The 18633-nt window shown below is 45.9% G+C and overlaps 1 protein-coding gene across 3 annotated transcripts; it reads right to left on the bottom strand.

Moving 5' to 3' along the window:
• Nucleotides 1-838: 838 nt before the first annotated feature.
• On the bottom strand, nt 839-18289 carry LOC138949005 (uncharacterized). 3 transcript variants are annotated; one of them, XM_070320701.1, is made up of 4 exons: nt 18066-18289; nt 3397-4888; nt 2820-2973; nt 839-1753 (listed from the first exon to the last, which is right to left on the bottom strand). In XM_070320701.1, the coding sequence occupies exons 2-4, from the start codon at nt 4779-4781 to the stop codon at nt 1385-1387; spliced, it is 1908 nt and encodes a 635-aa protein (XP_070176802.1). In that variant the 5' UTR covers nt 4782-4888; nt 18066-18289; the 3' UTR covers nt 839-1384. The 3 variants fall into 3 exon arrangements, with proteins under 3 accessions (XP_070176802.1, XP_070176803.1, XP_070176804.1); XM_070320702.1 differs by lacking the exon at nt 18066-18289 and adding an exon at nt 12182-12331; XM_070320703.1 differs by lacking the exon at nt 18066-18289 and adding an exon at nt 11994-12113.
• Between the last annotated feature and the right edge of the window lie 344 nt (nt 18290-18633).

The following is an 18633-nucleotide window of genomic DNA, read 5'->3' as shown; positions in this document are numbered from 1 at the left end:
CGTGTGGGCATATTCAAAAGCGCCCCCCGCGGGTTAGGGGGAAGAATTTACCCGATGCTCCCCAGCATGTCGTAAGAGGCGACTAACGGATTCTGTTTCTCCTTTTACCCTTGTTGTGTTTTTTGTATAGAATATAGTCAATCTTTCTTTCTTTATTTGGTGTTTAACGTCGTTTTCAACCATTCAAGGTTATATCGCGACGGGAATATAGTCAATGTTTGTAAAGATTTTAGTCAAGCAGTATGTAAGAAATGTTAAGTCCTTTGTACTGGAAACTTGCATTCTCCCAGTAAGGTCATATATTGTACTACGTTGCAAGCCCCTGGAGCAATTTTTTTATTAGTGCTTTTGTGAACAAGAAACAATTAACAAGTGGCTCTATCCCATTTCCCTCCTTTCCTCGTCGCGATATAACCTTGAACGGTTGAAAACGACGTTAAACACCAAATAAAGAAAGAAAAGAAAAGAAATATTCAAAAGCCGTTATGGTGCTGTTTGGTTGTATGGGCTCCAAAGTAGCCGGTGTAGTAGTTGTGATTTCCAACAGCGAACTGGTTTGATGTTCCTCAGTCTAAAGCATCCGCAGTATCTGATTTATTGGTGTCTCAGTCAGGCTTCTGATATTCGTCATGAACAGACTGACGCCAAAGAAGCCTTCTACTTCCTGTGTGTGGTTTTAAGTTTGATGTGACTTTCTGATTACATATAAGTTTGAGTCTGAACCTATCCCCCCCCCCCTTCCCATTTTATACTTGGCAAACTGAATACATATTCAGATTGACAAATCTCTTCTTGAAGGTTGACATCTGCGAGTTTCAAAGAAATAATACATTTCAAGTCAGTGTGCCATGATTTTTTTTTCGCTGAGTGACGCAGTTTGGATTTACTACAACCCTTTGATATTATCACAGTGTTCTTGTAAATAAATAAATTATATGTAAAAAAAAAAAATTCATTCGAAGTAGTGTATGCGTTATTTCATAAAAAGAATAAATGAATTCACGTATAAATGAACGTGCACATAAAAATAAATTAACAAGTCAATAAATCAATAAATACTCCCTCAAAGCGTTTTGGAGTTACTTCATTTGCATATAAATCAATAAAACGTCTTTAAAAAAAATTAAATAAAGAGTTTTGGAGCTTCCTCACAACTAAACAAATCAATAAATATATTTTTTAAATATTCTCCTCCACAAGTGTTAAACTGTTACCACGTACAACAATAAGTTCATCAATAAATAAAGCACTCCGAAAAAAAAAGGGTATGAAAGTTACTTCAGCCTTTTCCAACGAAGCTTCCTGCACACCTTAACCTCCCCCTCCCCCACCCTCCTCCTCCTCCACCCCGGGACTTTAACCGAGAGGAGGACACTGATCGGGCCTAGACCTCGGCCATCACATCATCCTTGCCGGACAGTCCCTTGCCCCTGGCACGGCTTCGGCCAGAGTCCGGCACATTGGCGGGGTCGCAGGCGCTCAGCCGGCCAACGATGTACTGCAGTTCTACGGCCGTCACTGGCTGCTGTCCCTGGAAGCGTCGGAAGCGGTCAGCAAAACTGTGTTGCTGCGGGTGGACGGTGGCGGAGAAGGCGACCCGGGATGGCCCGCTGCATTGTTGGCGTTTGTTGTTGGGGTGGGAGTGGTTGTTGTTGGGGCGGTTGTTGTTGGGGCGGTTGTTGTTGGGGCGGTTGTTGTGGAGGTGGTCGTGGGAAGGGCTGCTGACGGAGGGGACTGGTGGGGGGTGGGTCACCTGGTCAGTCAAATCAAATTCAAGGTTTTAGCTCAATACCAGGGGTGAGGCGCACGAAGCGAAACTGCAGAGCGCCATCTGAATGGGTGGAATAATTATGCAGCCGCGGTGTCGGATTGATTGACATTTAGATTTGTGTTGATTTGGACCAATCAGACCCCGCGGCTTTGTTCCCACCCAGTTGGCCGGTGTAACACGAAATTTTTACTCCACGAAAAATGTACTCCGGAGTAAATATTTCGTACGAAATTCTTACTCCGAGTACACTTTTCGAAGGAGAAAAGAACTCCCCGAGGCACGAAAAAATTACTCCCTCCACGAACATTTTACTCCCCATTTTTTTCACTTCCAGTAAAAATCTCGAACACAAAAATGGGATGCGGGCGAAGGGATAATGCCAATAAGTGATCTCGCGCACACGAATGTCGCGCTACCCTCCTTCCACCCCTTCCACTACCAAGACTAACAGGGGACAAGGGAGTAAAAATTTCGTACACCTGACATGGGAAGTTAAATTGCTTGTGTTGGGGTGAAGTAATTTATTTGTTATTTATTCGTCAGGGGAGTAACATTTGTGTACGAAATGTTTACTCGGAACTCGCCTGTCTTGGGGAGTAATTTTCTCGTGTAATGGGGGAGTGTTTTTTCCGTAAAGAGAGTAATTTTTTCGTACGAAATTTTTACTCCGGATTTAAAATCTCGTGGGAGTAATCTTATCGTGTTACACCGGCACTCCCAGAAGAAACTGTCTTGATGGTGTGTGTTCCGGAAGGGCGGGGGGGGGGGGGGGGGCAATTACAGAGAACGGAATGTTACATGAGGCATTCAGATTTTGTAGGTACAATACATGTAATGTCAGGAACGTGTGTTAATTAAGTAATCTCCTTCTTTTGTCAAATGAAACAATTCTCTAGCTTATATGCAGGAAATCAGGATTTGCATAATTATGATTTACTTTGAACTTTGAATCTTTTCCATCTTCTGCAATAACGAAACAATTACAAACAATAGCACAAACGGGAACACGGAGAAGGAGAGGGAGAGAGTGGGGAATTGGGAGGTTCACCTGGCGACTCCTAGAGGATGCAGTGGGACGGCTGAGGCGACGCAGCTGGTACTCGTGGTCAGTGTCGTCTTCCTCACTGAGCTTGGGGGAGCGCCTCTGGCTATCGACCGTTGCTGACCGCTGCTGGGCCAAGATCTTGCCCCCCTTTTGGTACCTGTGGCGTGGGGGGATGGAGAGATTGTGCAGTTACTGGCGGTGTAAAATGGTGATGTGGTATTTGCCCACTGTCCGGAAGATACCGTTTCCTTACTTCCCTTTTTTTCTCTAAAGATTTCAGTTTTGATCTGGACCCGCCCCACTGTAAACCAACCATCCAACTAAGCAATTAAGCAACAGACAAACAAACAACGAGTTAGACACAGAGAGACACAGACACACAGACAGACAGACTGACTGACCGACTGACTCTACTGACTGACTGACTGACTAAACAGACAGACAGACTGCCTGTCTGCCTACCTGCCTGAAAGACTGACTGACTGACTAACTAACTAACTAACTAACTAACTAACCAACCAACCAACCAACCAACCAACCAACCAACCAACTAACTTACTAAATTGTTGGTGTCACTCACCAAAGCTCGTTAGCGAAGGTTGTTGAGGGTGAGTTGGGAGTCCTCCTGTCTTTGCCGACAGTGTGGGGGGCACGTCTGCGTGCGTTTTTCGCGCCCCTCGCGCCTGTTTTCTGATGCGCGGCACCTGCCGGACGACTGCTTCTGCGTGCAGCGCTTTTGACGACAGAGAAGTTCGGATTGGGAACGTTAAACTGACTCATACTGACGCCATCGATGATGCAGTCATCGCTGTCCATAAAATGCGACGCGTCCCCTTCGCCAGGCGGTCTAGCCGCCGCGCTCCTTGCGAAGGGTGCGAAGAAGGAGGCGTTGTTGAGTATGGTGATGGTGGATGCGGCGGATGTGGTGGATGTGGTGGTGGTGAATAGGGATGTGCTGTGGGCCGAGGAAGGTCTGCGCGGTGCCCGGGGCGGCTTGGAAGCTGCGGAATCTGCCCTTGTTACCGCCGTCATAGGCCTGATTGCTGTTGTTGCAGGGGTCTGCTGCTTTGAGGTCTCCGACGTCTGTTTGGACGTCGCTGAGATCGGCTCCGATGCAGCTTCTGGCGCAGGAAGCGGCTTTGCTATGATCGCATCAGACGGTAGTTGTGAGGTTGTTGCGGCCTGAGAGCCACGAGGCAAGGGTACGGGTTCAAGATCAATCATTTCTCCCCAGCAGCGTTTTTCTCCAGTAGACATGCTGGTGATCACATTGGCCTCCGTGGGCAAGGGGGAATTGCACGGACTGGTGCTGACGTAGCAAGGTCGGGTCTCTTTGCTGGCGGACTTGCTGGCTCTGCGCGACCCATGGATCTCACACCGGCTGTTGATGGCGGTTGTGGCCGTAGCGCTGTGTGCTCGACTTTGGGTGAACCCCGAACTGCTGGAACAGGCGTCGCTGTACGCTGTGGGCTGGGGGTGGGGGCAGTGTGTGGTCGGGGTCTTGAACATGGAGCTGCAAGCACTCAGCGCTCTGGACTGTGACACGCTCCCGCCCATGGTACTGCCGCAACGGCTGCATGTCGATCCCGCTGACTCTTCTCCTCCTCCTCCTCCTCCGCCTCCTCCGCCTCCTCCTACCCACCCCCCTCCATGGATCTGGCAGCTGCTGCACCTCCTGGAGTACTGACCACCATGACCAGGCGCGGAGTGAACTCGCATGAGCCTGGAGGGAAGACTATCATAGCCAGGGGAGAATACAGCAGCGTGAGAAGTAGGCGTGGGGTGGCCAGACTCCGAGTTCCCCTTCCTGAGTGGCGGCGGTGTAGGAGGGGTCTTGAAGGGTGCCGTGGAGTTGACGCTGAACCCGACCCCAATCATGGAGAACCGTCGGAGCCCGGCGGAGGAGTACTTAGCGGCCCACACCACGCCCTCCTTCGGGATGTTCCAGTCCGTCGTCATGGCCATCAGTGGACTATGCGAGATGGCGTTGTTTCTGCTCTGGGGGTACGATCGACATGGGTAGATTCCGGTTGTAGCTGTGCGACAGGCCTACTCTCGCTTCGGGCAGCAAACTGGATGACGACAAAACATCAAAGACATTTTCAATTTGACTTGCAAAGATTTCTGGCTATATTATAGTATGGCAATAATTCCACACAACACCCTCTCTGGGTGGTGATATTTGACTGCAGTTGCTCCTACTTATACAGGATCAGAATGCAACCGGTCAGCTCGTTTCGGGCAGGAATCTGGCTGGTGAGGAAAAAACCCACAAACGATATTTGTTAGTCTTGCGCTCACAAATATCTGGCGTTATTATGATATATCAATAATTTTTATAACACAATCTGCAAGGGCATGTTCCATTCCAACGTCATGCATGGCCATGGCTTTGTGAGATTTGTTAGGGTGTTGCTACGCTACTCATTCAGAGTCAGGTTAAACATGAGGAGGACTGTAGCTGTCCTTGGCGGTGGGTCTACTCTCGCTTCGGATAAGAATCTGGCTGATAGGGAAGACGCAAAACAAAAGTTCAGTTTTACATGCGCAAATAGTGGGAAAGTCTAAAAAAACAAGAAATTCCTTCGAGGTAGGAAAAACACCCCCGTTGGTCAAGGGGAAATAACCATTCTCACTGCACCCATTCTCACTGCCACCAACTGAGAAGGTTATTTCCCTTTGACCATTAATATGTTTCTCTGTAAGTCCTTGTAGAATCTTAATCCACCAATAACTCCCTAACCGTGTGTTTGACTGGTCCCAATTTTTGTAAGGACCGTCTCAGGAATGTATAGAACCTGTTCACCAAGTTTGGTGACGATCGGTCCGTTCATTCTTGAGATCTATATGCGAACACAAACACACAAACACACAAACAAACAAACAAACACATCGACCGAAACCTATACACACCCCTATACCGGGGGTGTAAATATATATATATATATATATATATATAAAAAATTAAAAAGGGCACAGCAAAACATCAATGTCAATCTCACCACACATGTGTCTGATATACTGTATTATAATAAAGTTGATTCTGCCCTTGAGACCGCCTGTCGAAAGCGACCACCTGACCATTAACGACCACTCCGAAAGATCCCAGATCAAAAACTGCTGTGATTATGTTCTGTACGTGGCAACAAGTGTCAAATAAGTCAGAGCAGTCAAAGAGTATACAGCATAAAAAAGACTCTCAAACTTCGAGCATCATTCCGAAGGTCTCGTACTAATAAATGACTTCGTTCTCATATATATTCAGATTTCAACTCGTTAAATGCTGTTAACACAATCCTTTGATTCGGACAGAAGACTTCCTTCATTAAAACAGAACAGGCTAGGGACTGAAGAGTTGGCATTCGTCTCATTGAATCTTTACAGACAGGCGTGGTGATAATAGTTTCTCTATGTGTTACACGTTGGTATATAGCTCACTCTTTCAAACCCTGAACAGGTATTGGTTTAAACAAAATTGTATTCAGAAATTCTTCGCATGAACAGTTCAAAACACACAGCCAGGACACGCACTCAAGCAAATGCTTATATCACGTGACCAGAACAATACTAAATTACACACATTTTCATAATGGACATAACAACAACAAGAGGGGCAAAGCCCATACGACTCACATGCTTGACCTTGACCTTTACATGACCTTGACCTTCAGGGTCAAGGTCAAATAACTAAACCTAGCAATGACATCATACACTAAGAACTGCTTTACACATTTTTCCTACCAAAATACATGTGACCTTGACCCAAGGTCAAGGTCATCCAAGGTCATCCAACACAAAGCTGTTAATTCAAGACATAGGAAGTACAATGGTGCTTATTGGCTCTTTCTACCATGAGATATGGTCACTTTTAGTGGTTCACTACCTTATTTTGGTCACATTTCATAAGGGTCAAAGTGACCTTGACCTTGATCATATGTGACCAAATGTGTCTCATGATGAAAGCATAACATGTGCCCCACAAAATTTTTAAGTTTGAAACAGTTATCTTCCATAGTTCAGGGTCAAGGTCACTTCAAAATATGTATACAATCCAACTTTGAAGAGCTCCTGTGACCTTGACCTTGAAGCAAGGTAAACCAAACTGGTATCAAAAGATGGGGCTTACTTTGCCCTATATATCATATATAGGTGAGGTATTCAATCTCAAAAACTTCAGAGAAAATGGGAAAAATGTGAAAAATAGATGTTTTTTAGACAACATTTATGGCCCCTGCGACCTTGACCTTGAAGCAAGGTCAAGATGCTATGTATGTTTTTTGGGGCCTTGTCATCATACACCATCTTGCCAAATTTGGTACTGATAGACTGAATAGTGTCCAAGAAATATCCAACGTTAAAGTTTTCCGGACGGACGGACGGACGTCCGGACGCACGGACGGACGACTCGGGTGAGTACATAGACTCACTTTTGCTTCGCATGTGAGTCAATAAACCAGAAGAACAAATTGAAAGAATGGGGATGGGGAGCTAAATAGCAACAGAAGAATCGACAGAAGAGGAAAAAAAAGGGAGGGGGAGGGGGGAGAAAGTACAAACAACCACAAGGAGAGACTAGGACAAAAGCGCATAGGAAGAGAGCATCAAGTCTAAGACATGCAACAGGTATCGAGAGGTGTCACGTTCCAACCTTCGCCTTGCAAGACATTCACGGATCACGTAAAGTGTGAATCGATGTTTGTTCTTCTGTCAGGAGAAGCCGTGAAAGAAATGAGCGTCAGTAAAAAATCTAAAGAGAACAGGTTCGCCTTGTCTATTCAAATGCACAGCGCGGAGCTCATAACGTATTTGACTTTACTGTCACGCAATGAATCTCTATTCAGAGGCACTGTCATCAATCGAACGTGCACTGCTGTATGCAAAGTTGCACTGCTGTTTTAATAGGATCGCTTTAGGTAAACAATATCGAATAACTGAACGGCAAGGTTATTTCAGTATTTCACTTTACACACGTGTCGTTTTAAAAACAAAGGTAGTATAAGTCTCTGTGCTTTTCCCTTACTGTTGTTGACATTAGGTGTTCTGTTTCTTCTTCTTTTCTTTGCTGCTTTGTTCTTGTTTAGTTTCTAGTGTCTGAAGGACTTGTTTTGGTTGTGTTCTTGCAATGGGCGGTTCTGGTGAGGTTATGCCCCCTCTTTCTTTCGGCTGGTCACTGGCGCCACCTCGCGGCAAGATCACACAAGAAAGAAAGAAAAAACTTGCATTGGTCCCAAATAGCATATCGGTTCGTGTGTAAGTCGTGCATTTTATACGGTAAACAGACAATGGTCGGTTCTGGTGAGGTTATGCCCCTTCTTTCTTTCGGCTGGTAACTGGCGCCACCTCGCGGCAAGATCACGGGAGTTGTCTCGCGTTGTCACCCCAGAAGCGCTCATTCAGAAAGCTTTAGAGGCTTATTCGGCCAAGGTTGTTTGTTTGTTTGTTTGCTTAACGCCCAGCCGAACACGAAGGGCCATATCAGGGCGGTGCTGCTTTGACATATAACGTGAGCCACACACAAGACAGAAGTCGCAGCACAGGCTTCATGTCTCACCCAGTCACATTATTCTGACACCGGACCAACCAGTCCTAGCACTAACCCCATAATGCCAGACGCCAGGCGGAGCAGCCACTAGATTGCTAATTTTAAAGTCTTAGGTATGACCCGGCCGGGGTTCCAACCCACGACCTCCCGATCACGGGGCGGACGCCTTACCACAAGGCCAACCGTGCCGGTATATTATTCGGCCAAGGCCAGTATTGCAATACCCTTACCGTCCTGGACACGTTCATTCCTTTGCTATTGAGTTGCATTACTCATTTGCCATTGTTTAAGCCGTCACTCGGTTTCAGATGTCTTTTTCCCTTAAAACCCTTTCTATATAAATTGTAACATTGAACATTCTAGGCATCCACATTCATGTACTGACACAAGTAACACAAACATGTAACATGGCAAAAACATCACTTTCCGTATGAACTTGAACCATGTGGTACTCCGGTCGTATATATATACCAGAGGAATACCCGGCTTCGCCGGGGTGAATCGCGAGACAGAGACAAACAGCGTGGCGGTTCACCACAATCACCTTTGAAGGCGAAGTCCTCTCACACGGGATTGAGAATCTTAGAGCTTATTTCTAGGCCCTATATTATCTGTTATGGCTTCTCAAATGCCAGAACATACAGACAGATAAAAAATGATAAAATCGTTTATTTAACGTCACTCTGTAAAAACATTGGCGACATTTGTCTTAGATTAAGAACACACACAGGCACGCACACAAACTTTCCCTTTATGTACAGGGGTTCACCACCCTCCCGCCCCCCGCACACTCTCGCTCATCTAATTAAAAATGGTGTTAAGAGATACTTGGATATAAAATGGTATTTTTAAAAGTTCTGATAAAAATATATAGTAGCTGTATGAGAAGCAATGGCGTCAGCCGCAGCAGTGTCTCTTCATATCCAGGGACCAAGTGGGTGCGTGTGCATAAGTCCAGCGATAAGTTTGGGACCTTGCCACCCAAGGTCTTTATTAAAACTTAAAAGATAGCTTAATTTTTCCTTTGAGGTATTTGGCAGAATATTTCTATTTGAGTTTATAAACTGAGTCAGGGGTTGAAAGTGGCATGAGTTCAAATCACACTCCAAAGTCAAATGAGCAATGGTGAGGTCGGATTGACAGGTGCATTTAAGCTCTAGAAATTGGTAATTCCCAGCTTCTGCCCTTAGGCGGTTAATCCTTTTTATTACACGTGGGCATGCATTATAGGTGTTCATCTGTTTTGATGGGGCTTCCCGAATGAGCCAGCCAGAGCTTATAGCCTTGTGCATATATTTGTTCCTCCATTCTCTCCAGAGAAGAGAGTCTGTAAGGCTACTGATCTCAGAAGCAGACAATGGCAGGTCTACCTCGGAGGCGCCTATGCCTTGGGCAGCTTCTTTAGCGGCTTTGTCCGCTTTCTCGTTGCCAGGCACGTTCACGTGTGCTGGACACCAGACCAGGTTAATCTCGCTTCCTTTTTTTATAATTTTATTTGCCAGCTCCTTTATGGCAATGACAAGATCATGTCTTTTTGATCTTTTGTTAGATCTTAATGCTTCAATGGCTGCTTTGGAGTCAGAGAATATAGCTATCTTTTGAGGAGGAGTGTTCTTGAGATTGAGATGAACAAGCGACATGCAGATGGCAAGGAGCTCAGCTGAGAAGATCGAGTTTCTGTTGCACAGTTTAAATTTCCCAGTCATGTCATCGCTGGGGATTACAAAAGCTGCGCCAGCCTTCTTGTCATCCAACACTGACCCGTCTGTGTAAACATGAACATGGCCTTTGTATACAGTATCAATGTGCTCAAGGGCTTGTATCCTGAGTAATAACTGATCATCCTTTGTAGCTGTGCAATATTCTGTGTCAAAATTCATTTCTTTCATTGTCCATGAGGGATCACGAGATATGGGGTTTTGGGCCACATCATTTGGGTCGACACTGATTTCACTAAAGAGTGAAGCATTGAATTGAGCCAGTGAGGAGAAAGTAGTGCCAAACTCCTACAGACAGACAAAAGCCGCCAGACCCCATCACAAACAGAACTCTACAATCCACAGGTGTTGCCTCCACACACACACAAACACACAGACACACACACAGACACAAAAGCCGTATATATCTATCTTTATATATAAATATATAGAGATAGATGACAGTGGATTTTTCGATAAATAGATTCGACCTTTGCACTTTTACAGTGAGGACAACTTACGGGTACATGCAAGGAAAGCCCACAACTTCTAAGGCGAACAACTCTGCAGAGTCTGCTGTGAAGGGCGACGGTAGTCTCCCTGTCACACTCGACCCCCTTTGAATGAACTTTGTCCCCAAAGTTCCGAACCATGGACCCGCCAAGCTTAGGTCCCTCTTAGGTGGAATGGGAACAGCACGAAAATGATTCAGTGGCCTGAACATTTCATGTCGAGTCCCATCGCTTTCGACGACGCCAAATGTAACCGAGTGCCGAAACACCACAATCACATTTGAAGGCGAAGTCCACCTCAAACGGGATTGAAAATAACTGTTATGGCTTCTCGAAGGAAGGCCTGAACATACAGACACACCAAAGCCGCCAGACCACATCACAAACAGAACTCTGCAATCCACAGGTGTTGCCCACACACACACACAAACACATACACACACAGAGAGAAACCGTATTCATATATATATATGTATATCTATATCTATAAATATATAGAGATAGATGACAGTGTATTTTTCGCGTGGCTATAAATTGATTCGACCTTTTCACTTTTACAGTAAGGACAACTTACGGGTGCAATGAAAGCGTTCTGGACAGTGCAGTGACATTCTAAAAATAGTAACGTAGTAACGGGAATATGGATTGACGCCACACGAAGGAAGGGAGATAAACGCTGAAAACACTGGAGAAGATAAGGAAGAGTTACTGGGAATGGATCCAGAGAAAAACCAAAATCGGTTCAGCGCTGCGCGCTGAGAGCACGTGTTGAAATATCTCATCGAGCAGGTTGTGTCCGGGGTCTACCTGAATATGCCAACCAAATTTGAAACAGATCCATCGATAACCTTGGGCGTGCATCGCGGACACACACACACACACACACACACACACACACACACACACACACACACACACACACACACACACACACACACACACACACACACACACACACACACAAGTCGTATATATATATATATAGAAGTAACACTATAGCATCTAGCATAGCGCAAGAACTCACTTCTCGCATACACTGCACCATATATACACTTCGAGGATTCAAATTAATGAATTATATTCAAAAAGCATTATATGTACTCCAGAAATAGCAGTAAACCTGACTTTCCGCATAAACAACTAACATCTTTAGCATAGCGGAGCTCCTCATCTCCCGCATACACTGCACCAGTGTACACTTCAGAGATTCAAATTATATTCAAAATACATTATACATGCATGTAGTGGTAAACCTCACTTTCCGCATAAACAACTATTGCGAGTACTCCGCAGAAATACAAATATACTGTACCCTTTAGGAATCCAATTTTTTTTAATATATATTCTCCCGAAACAGGAGAAAAAACTCACTTTCCCAAAAAATTGCAGCATTATAAACACCAGGCATTGAAATACAAGTACTCACGAAACAGTAGAAAACCTCACTTTCCGTATAAACTGCAGCAATGAAGATTCTAGGAATCCAAGTTCAAATAATCACAAATGTCACACCTACATTCATGATAGCAGAAAACCTTCTGTGAGGACAAGATTCCAAGTGGACCCCGAAAGAGTCTGAACAAAGAATACATACATGTGTAAATGTATACCCACAGAATATTTGGTCGAGACGGGGTGGCTAGCCGGCTAACGGAGTCAAAACCTCCTCCGGTTGCAACGTACAACAAACGCTCTCTTTCACCTGTTGTTGGGATCTTTTGCCGAGGTGTGAGAGTTGCAGGGGGCACACTATCGTAGACTGTAGTGAATCTACAGCGAATTCAATCAATAATTATTCTGCGCTGATTGGGGGTAGAGTGGCAAAGGTCTGCAAGCAGTGTGTGTCTGTATTTGAGACGCAGTTGCTATAGGTTTAATCCGGGCAGGTTACACTACAGATGTGAGATTATTCTTCGGTGTATTGGAGCTAATAAATCTTTTGTCAGTCTGTTTCTCTCTCCCATACTTTTTGATATATACACTGTCTTTGTCTTGGTCTGTCTGTCTGTCTGTCTGTCTGTGTCTTTCTGCCCCCTCCCCTCTCTGTCTCTCTCTCTGTCTCTCTCTCTGTCTCTGTCTCTCTCTCTCTCTCTCTCTCTGTCTCTTTCTCTCTCTCTCTCTGTCTCTCTCTCTGTCTCTCTCTCTCTGTCTCTCTCTCTCTCTCTCTCTCTCTCTCTGTCTCTCTCTCTCTCTCTCTCTCTCTGTACTCTATCTGTCTCTCTCTGTCTCTCTCTCTCTTTCTCTCTCTCTCTCTGTCTCTCTCTCTCTCTCTCTCTCTCTCTCTCTCTCTCCCTCTCTCTGTACTATATCTGTCTGTCTGTATATCAATTTGAACACGTCTTCACTCTATCTCTCTCTCTCTCTCTCTCTCTCTCTCTCTCTCTCTCATCGCCCAAGCTCTAACGCAAACTCCCTCCTCCCCCCCCCCCCCTTCAGCTCCCCCATCCCACCGCGCCCTCGCCCCTAAAGTCTCAATTTTCAGACTGTTCGTGAAGGAACGCCATGGCCACAGAATCTTATTCACCTCACGTTCTACTGATAATTGTGCATTGTACAAAACACACGCGGGTAAAGAAAGCTACCTTGTTCAACGCTCACACGGTAACAAACGTATCGACGGATAAATTCCCGTTTTACCAAGTCCATCCAGTTAATATCGAACAGTAATTTGGTCGCCTTTAAGTTTTTCTCCGTACAGAGAATCGTAGACGCGAGCTTTATAATTTCTACAGAAATCACTCTCCGGACATGTGTGTGGACAACACGGAGCGACACTCCACATCTCATTCACTTTGGATTGATTTTCTAAACAGTATCCCCGGGAGTAGAGAAAATGCCAGCGGAAGGATTTGTTACTTCACACAAGTCTTATGAAACAGACTTGTACTTGTGACAGGCTAGGCTTATGAGGAGACACGTTGTGTACGTTGACAATACTATTGCTGTTGGGACGCCAATGAACCTACATTCAGATTTTTTTTCCACTTCCATTTCTTTATTATCCCATTGTTGGGAAATTCGGGTAGTTTCCTCTCAGTGAAACAGCTTGCAGTAACAAGAGTCGAGCTACCTAGGTGTGTGCGTGTTTATGTGTAATTAGTCACCTGCACTTAAGGCATGATGACCGAGGAATTCGACATGCCACCGTGGTGACACTGAGGTGGGACATGGATACCGTCTCTGAGTCTGCACATAAAGTTGGCCCGTGTCTGTCCCCGCTTGGATTCGAACCCGTCACCCTAGGATCACAAGTCCAGTGCTCTACCAACTGAGCTACCTATATCCCCCCCTCCCCCCCCCCCCCTACCTGTAAATCTGACAGGTTTTCGAATACAAATAACTGGAGGAATACCCGGCTTCGCCGGGGTGAATCGCGAGACAGAGACAGACAGCGTGGCGGTTCACCACAATCACCTTTGAAGGCGAAGTCCTCTCAAACGGGATTGAGAATTTTAGAGCTTATTTCTAAGCCCTATATTAACTGTTATGGCTTCTCAAAGGCCAGAACATACAGACAGACAAAAGCCGCCAGACCCCATCACAAACAGAACTCTACAATCCACAGGTGTTGCCTACACACGCACACACACATATACACACATACACACACACACACACACACACACACACACACACACACACACACACACACACACACACACACACAGAAGCTGTATATATCTATCTATATCTATATATATATACGACTTGTGTCTGTGTGTGTGTGTGTGTGTGTGTGTGTGATTGATCGCCATGCACGGCCAAAGTTCTCGATGGATCTGCTTCAAATTTGGTGGGCTTATTGACAGAGACCCCGGACACAACCTGATCGATGAGATATTTCAACACGTGCTCTCAGCGCGCAGCGCTGAACCGATTTTCGTTTTTCACTGCACGTTACTATTTTTAGATCTCCCTTCCTTCGTGCGCCGGCGTCAATCGATATTCCCGTTTGTACGTTTATATTTAGAAGGTCACTGCACGTTACTATTTTTAGATCTCCCTTCCTTCGTGCGCCGGCGATGCCGGCGTACACCCGGCAAAGCCGGGTCCCCGGCGACGGCCGGGTATTCGGCTCTACTTCTTCCCGGCGAAGCGGGTAATCATCTAGTATATATATATACGACTTGTGTCTGTGTGTGTGTGTGTGTGTGTGTGTCCGCGATGCATGGCCAAAGTTCTCGATGGATCTCTTTCACATTTGGTGGCCATATTCAGGTACACCCCGGATACAACCTGGTCGATGAGATATTTCAACACGTGCCCTCAGCGCGCAGCGCTGAACCGATTTTGGTTTTTCTCTGGATCCATTCCCAGTAACTCTTCCTTACCTTCTCAAGTGTTTTCAGCGTTTATCTCCCTTCCTTCGTGTGGCGTCAATCCATATTCCTGTTTCTATTTTTAGAAGGTCACTGTCGACAACGCTCAATCCATATTCCCGTTATACTATTTTTAAAAGGTCACTGTCCCGGCGAAGCCGGGTATTACTCTTCTCCGGTGTTTTGTGCGTTTATCTCCCTTCTGTCCCGGCGAAGCCGGGTATTACTCTTCTCCAGTGTTTTGTGCGTTTATCTCCCTTCCTTCGTGCGGTGGGCCGGCGAAGCCGGCGTTCACCCGGCAAAGCCGGGTCCCCGGCACAGCCGGATATTTGGCTCGACTTCTTCCCGGCGAAGCCGTACCCGGCGAAGCGGGTATTCATCTAGTATCTATATATATATATGACGTGTGTGTGTGTGTGTGTGTGTGTGTCTGTGTGTGTGTCTGTGTGTGTCTGTGTGTGTCTGTGTGTGTGTGTGTGTTTGTGTCCGCGATGCACGGCCAAAGTTCTAGATGGATCTCTTTCACATTTGGTGGCCATATTCAGGTACACCCCGGTCACAATCTGGTCGATGAGATATTTCAACACGTGCTCTCAGCGCGCAGCGCTGAACCGATTTTGGTTTTTCTCTGGATCCATTCCCAGTAACTCTTCCTTACCTTCTCCAGTGTTTTCAGCGTTTATCTCCCTTCCTTCGTGTGGCGTCAATCCATATTCCCGTTTCTATTTTTAGAAGGTCACTGTCGACAACGCTCAATCCATATTCCCGTTATACTATTTTTAGAAGGTCACTGTCCCGGCGAAGCCGGGTATTACTCTTCTCCAGTGTTTTGCGCGTTTATCTCCCTTCCTTCGTGCGGTGCGCCGGCGAAGCCGGCGTACACCCGGCAAAGCCGGGTCCCCGGCGCAGCCGGCTATTCGGCTCGACTTCTTCCCGGCGAAGCCGTACCCGGCGAAGCGGGTATTCATCTAGTATATAAATATATAGAGATAGATGACAGTGGATTTTTCGATAAATAGATTCGACCTTTGCACTTTTACAGTGAGGACAACTTACGGGTACATGCAAGGAAAGCCCACAACTTCTAAGGCGAACAACTCTGCAGAGTCTGCTGTGAAGGGCGACGGTAGTCTCCCTGTCACACTCGACCCCCTTTGAATGAACTTTGTCCCCAAAGTTCCGAACCATGGACCCGCCAAGCTTAGGTCCCTCCCAGGTTGGTGGAATGGGAACAGCACGAAAATGATTCAGTGGCCTGAACTATTCATGTCGAGTCCCATCCCTGTCGACGACGCCAAATGTAACCGAGTGCCGAAACACCACAATCACCTTTGAAGGCGAAGTCCACTCAAACGGGATTGAGAATTTTAGAGCATATTTCTAAGCCCTATAATAACTGTTATGGCTTCTCAAAGGAAGGCCCGAACATACAGACACACCAAAGCCGCCAGACCACATCACAAACAGAACTCTACAATCCACAGGTGTTGCCCACACACACATACACACACACACACACACACACACACACACACACACACACACACACACACACACACACACACACACACACACAGAAGCCATATACATCATATCTATAAATATATAGAGATAGATGACAGTGTATTTTTCGCGTGGCTATAAATTGATTCGACCTTTGCACTTTTACAGTGAGGACAACTTAGGGGTGCAAGGAAAGCGTTCTGCACAGTGCAGTGACATTCTAAAAATAGTAACGTAGTAACGGGAATATTGATTGACGCCACACAAAGGAAGGGAGATAAACGCAAAACACTGGAGAAGATAAGGAAGAGTTACTGGGAATGGATCTGGGAAGATGAACAGAAAAACTAAATTCGGTTCAGCGCTGCGCGCTGAGAGCACGTGTTGAAAATTCTCATCGACCAGGTTGTGTCCGGGGTCTACCTGAATATGCCCACCAAATTTGAAGCAGATCCATCAAGAACTTTGGCTTGGCATAGCGAACACACACACACACACACACACACACACACACACACACACACAGACAGACAGACACAAGTCGTATATATATATAGGCCACTGCTATGTTTTACTGATATATATGTCATGACCGGTCTATAAGAAAAACATTCTTCCTGCCTAAGGTTAAACTTAAAATAGGCAAAGCTACCTTTGTGATCACCCTTTGAAAGCGACCACCTGCCCAACGAGACTGCTCTGAAGGATCGCCGACGACTTACATGCTATACAATTAACCTTCCCATGGCGACCACCTTTGAATAACGTACACTTTTGGTCGTTCCCTTGCGTGGTCGTAATAAACACATCTATATCACATCTAGCACGATCACTGGAACGATATACTGTCCGTGGAGTACACAACCAAAATGCTGAAATGCTGGATACAGGGATGGCCAAATCGTCGCCCGATCGCCAGGGGCGAGCAAAAACCCGCCTGGCAACTCGCCCGGCTGGCCAGTGAAAATTCTGGACAAATGCAACACTTTTAGTTGTACATGTTCTATCGAGTTTCAAAGCCATGTAAAAACTGCAGATCAACGGCTGTGGCATATACTAGGCCAATAAAATGTCTGCCAACCAAGTGACTTTCTTGAAGTAGATTTGGCCATCCGTGTCGATAGCCAACACAATTATTCAGACTGTCTGTATCACCTCAGACCCAAAAAGGGCATACACTTATCAGGTACCTGTGTAACTACACACACACACACACACACACACACACACACACGCACGCATCGACACACACACACACACACACGCACGCATCGGCACGCACACACATACACACACTCGGACACACACACACATACACGCACGCGCACACACACAGGCACACTCTCACACACACACACACACACACACACACACACACACACACACACACACACACACATTACCTCTTCCTGTTCCAAGATAGGCCAATTTGTCCTAAGAGGACGTTTAAACTAATTAGTCAGTCTGACACACACACACACACACACAAACAAAACACACACACACACACACACACACACACACACACACACACACACACAAAACACACTGACACACACACACACACACTCTCACACACACACACACACACACACACACACACACACACACACACACACACACATACACACACACACAACTGTTCACGAACCACAATTATAACAAAGTCCTCTCACCATCAAAGCTTCCGTGCAAAAAATCGTTCTCTCCTCCTTCTCTCTGTCTCTTTCCCACCTGTCTCCTCACCCGTATCGCAGACCTGGCGATAAGAGGTACCCGGGTTAGTTACGGGTGGTGGCTTATCTACGGGTCAGCAGCCGGCCTTCGATCGAGAGTCTGATTGCGTCGGCTGCGGCGATTATTCTCTCCCACTGCCAAATGTTTTCCAAGCAGGGGTGTTGTTGTGACTTGTACTGTAGAGACTTTTTTCGACTTTCCATGCAGCGTCATCGAGGCTCTTTGGAAGCGTGACGTCATACGAATGACGCTATTTGATATTTCGTGTCTTTCAGGTTCGACGTTTTGGTTAGACTGTATTTCCAGAGAATTGTTTATTATCCGGATATTATTGCGGGATTGTGTGTCAAATCAATGAAGAGTGGGTTTGGTACATAGAGATTACACAACGTCATCGAGTGAGGGACCGAAAAATATTGAAACTCGAGGATGATTTTTTTGTGGTATCAACCGAGACCGTAGGTCGAGGTTGATACCACACAAAAAAATCATCCGAGAGTTTCAATA

Source organism: Littorina saxatilis, linkage group LG15 (genome assembly GCF_037325665.1).
Source record: "Littorina saxatilis isolate snail1 linkage group LG15, US_GU_Lsax_2.0, whole genome shotgun sequence".
NCBI classification, from domain to species: domain Eukaryota; kingdom Metazoa; phylum Mollusca; class Gastropoda; order Littorinimorpha; family Littorinidae; genus Littorina; species Littorina saxatilis.
Note: the sequence above shows the minus strand (reverse complement) of the source record. Positions and strands in the feature narration are given on the sequence as shown.

What these genes read in the sequence shown, in the direction of transcription:
- LOC138949005 (XM_070320701.1), bottom strand. Translation starts at nt 4,781, where the DNA reads ATGGCCATGACGACGGACTGGAACATCCCGAAGGAGGGCGTGGTGTGG. An exon ending in ACCTTCGCTAACGAGCTTTG is followed by an intron (nt 2,974 to 3,396) that starts GTGAGTGACACC and finishes CCCACGCCACAG; the next exon opens with GTACCAAAAGGGGGGCAAGA. An exon ending in CATCCTCTAGGAGTCGCCAG is followed by an intron (nt 1,754 to 2,819) that starts GTGAACCTCCCA and finishes TTGACTGACCAG; the next exon opens with GTGACCCACCCCCCACCAGT.